General features: G+C 35.2%; 1 protein-coding gene across 2 annotated transcripts in view; it reads left to right on the top strand.

Moving 5' to 3' along the window:
• The window catches only part of Smp_092850.1 (hypothetical protein), a gene marked incomplete at both ends in the record, with an annotated part of 17,342 nt that extends 16,579 nt beyond the window's left edge, over positions 1 to 763 (top strand). For both annotated transcript variants that reach the window (XM_018794212.1, XM_018794211.1), the window contains one exon: positions 453 to 763. In XM_018794212.1, coding sequence (XP_018648646.1) covers positions 453 to 763 — 311 coding nt within the window. The remainder of the gene's footprint in view (positions 1 to 452) is intronic.
• Positions 764 to 9,736: the final 8,973 nt, after the last annotated feature.

The raw sequence follows: 9,736 nt of genomic DNA, 5'->3' as shown, positions 1-9,736 counted from the left end.
GAAACACTGGACTAGCTTCAATCGACTCACGCTTTCAACTATGATAAATACTAAATCTCCACAAAACCCCTTCTATAATTAATATAATCATATGCTCACTAGTGACTTCGAGAAGTATATCTAGGAGCTCTAGTGAGAAGCAGTGACCAGTGGAGTTCAAAACCACGTCTGTTGTGAGATAGGAACTCACTGAAGACAATTGGTGAATGGTTGCTCACCTTCGTGGATCAGTTGAAGTTAGACATTAACACCGTTGGATGCCAGCTCAGTGGTCTATCGGTTAAGGGCTTCGGTTCGAGACTGGTAGGTCCTGGGTTCGAGTCTCGCGAGAGCGGGTTCGTGGATGCGCACTGTAAGTTATTTCTTGAGTAATTATGTATGACAACGAATATTAACTATAATTTGCTTAAATCTGCACAATAAGTCCGGATTTTCTTCACTTTCGTTTCCAGAAAAACAAATTAGGAGTGGTGATATTCGAAAGTTTGTCACCATTAATGATGTGAAAGAAAATACCTCTACAGAATTCGCTAGTCATCCGAACAATGGTGGAAGCAGTTATTCATCAGTTCATGTTTGGCCTAGCGATGATAAAGGTCATATCCTCGGAAATGGTCATTCGTCATGTCAAGATATGGCACTGGTCGAATCGAAACCAAATGTAGTTGAAACAATTGATTTATCAGAAGTATCCTGCCCTAACTGCTCTTGTACTGTTTTGCTCTCTCGGATTAATCAACACTTAGATATTTGCCTTTCATAGAACTATTTTTACAAATTTTTGAAAATAAACTTCTTTATAGTATTATAACTTTGGTTCTAATACCTTAACCTAAAATCTCCAGAAGTGTGTTCTGAACTAATTTTCCGACATGTTGTGTAAGTATCTCTATATTTCTCTTTAAAAGCTTACTTAAGTGTTTTTTATTTGCTGGGATTGATATCTCATTGACTAATTTTGGAAATGAAACGTGGTGTACTTGTTAGATAGGATCTTTCTACGAATGGATAACATCTCAATATTTTAGCGTGGAATTTCATATAGCTTGATCACACAGTAAGTTGCTCTCAGCTTCAATTTCTTATATACTTTTTACAGACGACTATTTCATCTTCTTATCTTTAGTTATTCAATGCAAAAGTCTTGAGGTTGGCGGAGATGTTTTATACCTCATTTGGGTAACTTTGATGGGGTTTTGTTCTCTGTGCTGGATAGTTTAGTTATGAAGCTTTCATTGTCCTCCTGGAGAACATTATCAACACGAACTTCAGATTGAAGTTTGTTCTGATGATGTCCAGAAAGACAATGGAAGCTTTACAACTGAACAATCCAACCTAGAGGACAAAACCCCACAAAAAATCGGCAAATCTTTTAAGGATCTGATACTGAGAAAGGTTGATTCAGGCCCTAAATACGACGAAGAGCGTAAAATAACCAGATCTAGGTTAACCACAAATCTAAGGAACGACCGTGAGCGGTGGTGGGCAACGGAAGCAAAAGAGATGGAAAAGGCAACAGCTGTAGGTAACACCAGACAACTTTTCAGACTAATAAAAGAGACTGGAATTAAGAAGTCAAGTGTAAGTGAGCCGATCTCAGAAAAAGACGACACTCTTATCTGCTCTCAGTCCAGACGTTTAGAACGATGAGCAAAACACTTTAAGGAGCAGCTCAGCTGGCCTTCACCTACTCTACAACTACCCACCATTCCCAAATAGTCTGAATGGAACATTAAAGTAGGTCCCCCGACTTTAGTTGGAGTTCAAAAGGTTGTAGCTAATCTGAAACGAGGAAGAGTAGCTAGTCCAGACAGTTTGGCTCCAGAGGTCTTTCAGTATAGTCGTCCAATTTTAGCGATTAGGTTGACTAATATTTTAGCTAAAGTCTGGGAGTTGGACGTAATCCCATCTGACTGGTCACAATCACTGATTGTTCCAATATATAAGAAGGGGTCAAAATCATCCCATGATAACCATAGAGGGATTAGTTTGACTAGTTTAGCATCCAAAATACTAGCCTCAATAATTATCGGGCGCCTAACTAAGACTCGTGAACTGCCAACACGAGAAAATCAGGCTGGCTTCAGATCTGGTCGTGGCTGTATCGACCACATATTCACTATTCGTCAGGTTTTAGAACACAGGCATGTTTCTCTGCGTCAATGATAGTTTTTCTTGACTTAAAAACAGCATTTGACTCTGTAGACCGAGAGGTTCTGTGGCAGTGTCTGTCACTGAAAGGTGTGCCTCAGAAGTACGTAGACTTTGTGAAGGCTCTTTACTCAAACACTACTAGTCGAGTGAGAGCCAATGACGAACTGTCGTCTGATTTCGCAACCTGATGTGGTGTCCGGCAAGGCTGTTTACTATCTCCCTTTTTGTTCAACTTCATCATAGACGCACTTCTGGAAATAACACTCTCGTCGACTGAATTTTCGGGCATTGATCTCCTTCCAGGAGGTCTACTTATCGACTTAGAATACTCAGATGATATAATCCTGTTTGGTGAAGACGCTGATAAAATGCAGATTCTTTTAGTAGCACTGAGCAACAATGCCAGAATGTTTGGGACGCGTTTCTCCTTCTAGAAATTCAAGTTGTTGCTCTAGGACTGGTGTGTGTCAACACCTGAACCAAGGATAGGGAGTGAAGCAGTCGAACGCGTCGACAACTTCACTTATCTTGGAAGTCTGATCAACCCTAGTGGGTTGGTGTCTGATCGAATCTCTATACGAATTCAAAAAGCTCGTTTGACTTTTGAAAACATACGTGACCTATGGAGAATATGAGATATCCGTCTATCAATAAAAGGACGAGCATACTGTGTAGCAGTTCGCTCCGTTATAATTCACGGCTGTGAAACGTGACCATGAAGAGAAGGAAATACTCATGAGGTATCAGTATTTGATCACAGATGTCTTAGAAATATTGTTCGTATCTGCTGGGATCACCGGGTAAGTAATAGTGAGGTTAGACGTAGGGTATTAGGGAATGATGGTAAATCAGTTGATGATGTTATGAATCTTCATTGACCGAGATGGTTGGGCCACGCCTTACGTATGCCTGAACACCAATTATCACGACTCGCAATGCTGACTAGTGTTGGGGATGGTTGAAAGAGAGTTAGAGGCGGTGTTATATCTTGTTGGCCGAGTGGATGCCTAGTTAATGTGTGACTTGATGAGACCGCCAATCAAGGAGCAGCGAATTATCGATTGGAGCAGTGACACATGAAACCGTACGAGCAGTCTATTGCACTTACCGGTCCTGCTTCTGCCTAGCTCAACCGGTTAAGTCCAAAACACTAATAACAGCCTCTGTGGTATGAATCATTATTCACAAACATACTGGGTTTATATACCAACCAAACAGACCACATCGTACCATAAAATAGAAAATAACATTTGTACAATATTTGGCCAAATGTGGCTGTGAATAGGGGGGAAAGTAATCAATAAACTGATGATAACTAAAGAATCGTATAATAATAGTTCAAAAGTCAAAATAAAGCTAGTGATAAGAGGAACACGAATATGATTAGGTTAGTTACTTAACAACCATACAATAGGAAATATACATATTACATTGGTCCACAAATTGTCCTCAAAAGTTACCATTCACAATTCTCTTCGGTATACAACAGGCGGCCAAACCAAAACGTGGCATCACTCCATAAAGTCACTAACTTGTAGTCTGAGCCATGTTGGTAGATACAGACTACTTAGTTGTGGTTCGTGCGACTATTGTAACCAATGGTTGGAGACTGTGTGACATGGCTCAGAATCGATCACATTGACGTCGGTGTATACACTCTTTGTCTGCCCTTAAACTGTGAGATCAAAATTACTTTATACCTTTCTTTATACGAACTAATTCATTCTCCCTGTATTATACCCTTATACATGATCTTTCTTCTATGTATTACTACCGTTGAAGTAACTACTATGAATTTGATGTTCATCTTGTTGTGCTAATGAAGTATGGCAACTTGAACCGATGGATATGTGTGCCTGATCCTACATTGTGGCTGACTTACTGCTTCAGACGAGGAACATTTATTTATTAATATTTTTTGATGTCGTTGTAAGTAAATCAATAAAAGAAAATACTGAAATGGTAAAAAGTCAATTAAAAAATCACCTCTGGTTGCGGTGAAAATGAGTGACGCATCATGCAGAAAGTGTTGACGTAAAAAGCAGAAACTGAAATATACTGGAACCAAGTGATGTAAAGCGAAACGTTGTACGAAGACCTTTCAGCTATTATTACCCGTTCTCCAATTATCAAGCTATTGTTTACAATGCAGAGAGACTCCTAGTGACAAGGTGTTTTCAAGACTCATCATTCAAACTTTTCAACCATTTTTCGGCCATTCAGCATTTGGCTTTCTGAATCATCTGATTTATCACAGTTTTAGTTTAGTTAATCATTTGTTCGCTAGAGGTTGTCTGAGAAAGCTATCGATCTCCCAACTTCAAAATTTTCAATATTAATTCAAGAACAAGACCAAGTAATCTTCATTGTTTTGTAAAAAAGGCTTGACTTTTATAAGTAGATTCATGTATGTTTTACACCTTCAGTTTAAGTTATGTCTTATTCAACTATTGTGTGAGACAATATTCACACAAAGGAGTTTGTCTTTGAGATCACATGCTTGATTATTTTGTATACAATAGTATGTTCGATAAAAACAATCAGAGAACAATCACTATAGTTACTGTTAAAATAAAATATGTCGAACCCTGTAAAAGTTTTGAAATTTTTAAATCAAAGATCTCCTTTATAATTTTTGGACATGGTCACACCGATTTAACCGAATTTATTCGATTTTCGATTTGTTGTCCCCTCAGCTAATTGAATGAATATTCTAAAAAAAAATCTCGTAAACAACAGTATTTGGAAAATAAAATGAATTCATCCTATTTCATGGCTTCTCACCAGCTGCGTACAGCTTATAATCACAATTATTAACATAACGATAAATAAATAATTAATATACTTTAGTTAGCATATATGTTCGAAACGTAACCCAAATCATAATTATAAGAAGAATAGAACATGAAATGTATGAATAAACATGGTCAGGTTCGATATGTATTTATAGGTTGCAAAGTAGTAACGCAGAGTGATGATTTTATAGTTATTAATAGTCATAATCAAGATGAATGAGACTAGGCAAGGGTCATGAAATTAATAGACTGCATAATCACTCAACATAATAAGAAATGAAACCAAATAAATATGTTAAGATCAATAGCACTATGTAGGAGATTAGTGTTAGCAGACGACAAGAGGAGAGGGTTAAAAGGAATTCATTAATGTTATTTGATTAACATTCAGTCACCATGGCAGGAAACGGCATTGTTCATATTCACTTCACGTACACTGTCGAAACGATACCTAGCAATCGCCCTTGTGAAGACTACTCCCTCTTAGGCACAGGTTCCTAGGAACATCTTCAGAAAACCTAATAGATACTTTTCTTTCTGTCCTTCTTAGACATTCGCTACTGCAGGTACACGTAATTTCATAGATGATATTGGACTTGACATGAAAAAGGTACTGATGATATACCTTTGAATGATGTAACGAACATGGTGTTGTGTGGTGAAACTAGTTGAAGAGCGGGAAAACTTCTCAGAGCCACCTTGATTCCTCTGTTGACACTACCGAAACCTCATTTCCCTTGTATGGAGAGCGAATAAGGACAGGTTCTTTGCAAATAGTTAACTGATTATCTTTTTTAAGATATTTTTCTCCATATTTCGCAGTAAAGGTTTACAGGCATCCCTTTTTGAGATTCTTTTCTAGAATTGCCGACTCCTCATTTTTTCGTTTGGGCATAACATTCTAGCTTCTTTAAAGAGCATTTTAATAAGACTTCTTTTATGACTGCCAGGACAAAAGCTGTTATAGTTTAAACACCGTCTCGTTTAGGTTTCTCTCCCACATATACTTTTCCTAATAGTTCCATTGTTCCTTTGTCTTAGACTATGATATGAAAAATTGAATTGATTATCTTTTTCACGTTCCATTGTTAGTATTATGTTTGGATGAGAGTTGCTGAAGTGGTTAATCAAACGGAAAACATGATTCATATCATAGTAAGTGTATTATCAAGATATCTGTAGTAGTATCTTGTGTTTTGGATTTCATGTCTTAGTTTTGTTTGTTTTATATCAGCCATAAAGACATCGGTCAAGATAGACCTTAATAATGACCTTATGGCCACTTCATCTATTTGGGTGTATAGTTAATTGTTAAACTGGAACTGAACTCGTGTTGAACAAAGTGGCAATAACTTTTTCAACTCATTTCAAGTTCACAAATCTTAGAAAGATACCGTTGCATGAATGTGAATCAATCAGTGAAGATATCAAGAGACTTTTGAGAAAGGAACTCGTTAATAGTTCAACTTACGACAATCTGAAGGCAGAGGGAACACGATTGCGTTTTACGTATGGTTTCTAAATTAAAATGTCCAACATCCAATTAAGGTCTATAATGTCTGTGGTAAATTCATCATAAGTTGACTTGATGGTTAGCTAAATTATTAGATCCAATTAGTAAAAAAGTGGCGGTCCATTGTTTAAATGACACATTTCAGAACAGAATAAATTGATTTTATCTTCCAAACCTTGTTATTCTAGGTTTATTTTATGGTGATAAATGGATCTGATTGCCTGTATGAACAATGTTTCATCTTTTTGTTGATATGTTGTAATTATAAACACTAACCATGGTGGTCTGAAATTTCTGTAGGTATAATTTATCATTGAAAAAATATCAATAAGTGGATATATTTTCTAATAATATTAGTTAAAACTAATTAAAAATTAATATATCAATAATGATATTTTCTAAATGAATTCTCGATTCAATTTCGTAACCGACCGTTGCTGCTACCTTGACGTGGTAGTCGGGCTTGCCTATCGTGATGAACCAATCGAGCTATACTGGCTGGAACGATCGTCCCTCAAGGTTCTACCATGCCAGACAGGTCGGTTGAAGAGCGGTAAGACTAAAAGCAGCAAACCCAAGGTGTGAAGGCGAAGTCGTACTGCTGACTGTACAGAGGTGTGATGGCAATAAGGTGTTTCCTTCAGACAACCAGCATAACAGCGATGCTGCCTTCCCACAAGGAGGGGTGGGGTTAGAAAAGGTCGACCCTAAAAATGAACACCTCGCCTTATCCCACGGATGTCCGTCTCCGGCGGTAAGGTCCTTTGAAGAACGGAGCTAACACGTCAAAAATCCCCTACAAAAAGGCCGTGCGTGACCGACCTCAAGCAGTTGTCCCTTGGGCACTGCGGTCACCTGGTTGGGATTCGCGAGGTGATAGCGATCGATGGTTATAGACCTTGAATGACATGGCTCAAAATCGTTTGCAATGGCGAAGGTGCATCCACTCTTTGTGTTCTACCAAATTCTGATCTTCTGAATTCTTCATGTCTCTATCTTTTTTCTCTTTCCAAATTTATTTCACTGGATTAAACCCCTTGGATAACATCTTCAACCCTTAATCTTTCCGATTACTGCTTATACTCTTACTACTTTTACCACTATGGGATTTGAATCGACAACTGCATTTCTGTGTTAATGTGGTATGGCACCTCGAACTGATGTACATACGTATGAAGTTCTACATTGTGACTGACTTACTGACCGCTTTTAATAACTGCAAACTGAATCTATACAGAAACTTGAACACAAGAGGAAAGGAGAGAAGATTGGTGACCAAGATTAATTTCACTTGCAAAATAAATCGAAATGACTTAAGAATATATCAAATTTTATATGATTTACTTACAATTAAGTTAACAGTCAGATTTGTATAAATTGAAATAAGTTGTATATAACAATAATAATCCAATAACTAACTTACTGTGTAAACAGGTTTATCATATTATTCAATGAAGCATCTATAATTGTTCTTAAGACGTGAATACGTGTTACACGGGATTGAAAAACAAAATCAATTTCATATATATTGTTTGCACTGCAGTTAGTGAAGCTATTACCTTCTATATCAAATAAATTTAGTGACCATCATTTACTTTAAAATTACTAAAACTTGTTCACTGGTACATCTAAGATGGTTAATTTCATTAATCCATCAGTTTTGATCATAATAGGATCAAATGTTTATTATCAAGTATTTTATTCATTTTTCCTCTCTTGCCACGGATTATTAAAATTATTCTCACCTACTTTAAAATCATTGAACTTAGCTTGAATATTCATATATTACGAATAGGATCCTAATAAGATTAATAGTTTTAATTTGATTAAGATTTGAAACCCATAGATTTAACTATGATACCCTCATTCAATTCGTTGGAATTTCTATTTCCTCATTGATCTTCTAGTTTTTTGTTAAAGCTCTTACTAAACAATGATTGGATTCATTCCAAATTAGAAATATGGGTGAATTTTCTTTCCGAATGAGCAGATTGATAAAAATTATTTTTTTTATTCAATGTCACATTTGTTGTTGATTCTTTTTCAGTACGAAAAAGAGAAAATGAATTCGATTTTTTGTTACCTTATATTACATCATTCATCATCAAATTATGTATTCATAAAAATGCAATAAGAAAGGATGTTTAAAACTAGATATCTTGTTTTATACATTTAATTCAAAAGAGCATAACAAATATAATTAAAGTGAAATATAAGGTATTTGGAAAAATTACAATCATACTTTGATTTTTTTTATTTTTATAACACCAGTGAGGGTATGAATTAGTGTCTGGGGAATCTAATCATTCTGAAATATCAAACAACTTAAAGGAATGTATATATAAGATATTTTCAATTTTATAATCTTTTAAAAGAAATTCAATAAAGTGAAAAATTAAAATTCAATAAAAAAATAATCACAATTAATATAGTAATTTTTAGAGTATTAGGTGTAAAGTGTATGGGGGGGGGTGAATTTTGTGAAAATTATCAACTATCATTGGCTGGTGATCTTTTTAAGTCATTTCTTCTCATTATTAAAAGTTAATTAAAAATACTCTTAATATAAAGAGAATAATCTTTATTGAAAAATATATTTATCCATTATCATTAGCTATATCATATATTTTGAAAAGTTCTACAGTACAGAGATGATTTACAAGATCAACATTTAAATTCCTTGAGTAGTGTTTGTTTGAATCTTCCCATCGATTTGTTAGGACTGCAACTGGTCAGTCTCTGCTTACCAAGATCAACATTTGTTTAACAAAGTTAAAGGATTCTTTATATTTTCAAAGTATATAATTTCAAGATTTCAGATCAATTAGCCAATACTAAACTGAAGTTAATAAATATTCAGTATTTAGAAGTCACATCAAATTATTGTCATTGAAATGTGATGTTTTTTGATAGTATAAAGTTAGGTAATCAGTATAAACATATTTCTTTTATCTCATTCTCAGTTGAATATATAAATATGTTAAAGCTGAAGTGAAGAAACTAATCAAGATAATTCTAGAATACAATTATATTATGTGCATTTATATATAATTAAACTAATGGAGATAGTTAAAAGTAAATTAGGATAAAGGATGAAAAAAAATAATGTTATGACAAAGAAAGAATCATTATTAAAGTGAATTTAAGTTATGAAATGTCAATGTTTACATTTATTCAATGAAAGAGAAATTTTATATAGTTGAAATCATGAGTCAATTGAAGCTAGACCACCATGGAAAACCTGGAAGCACTGGACGGCCGTTTCGTCCTATTG

This window comes from Schistosoma mansoni, chromosome 1, assembly GCF_000237925.1.
Source record: "Schistosoma mansoni strain Puerto Rico chromosome 1, complete genome".
Classification (NCBI taxonomy): domain Eukaryota; kingdom Metazoa; phylum Platyhelminthes; class Trematoda; order Strigeidida; family Schistosomatidae; genus Schistosoma; species Schistosoma mansoni.
The sequence above is the reverse complement of the archived record's forward strand: the minus strand, read 5'-3'. Positions and strand labels throughout refer to the sequence as shown.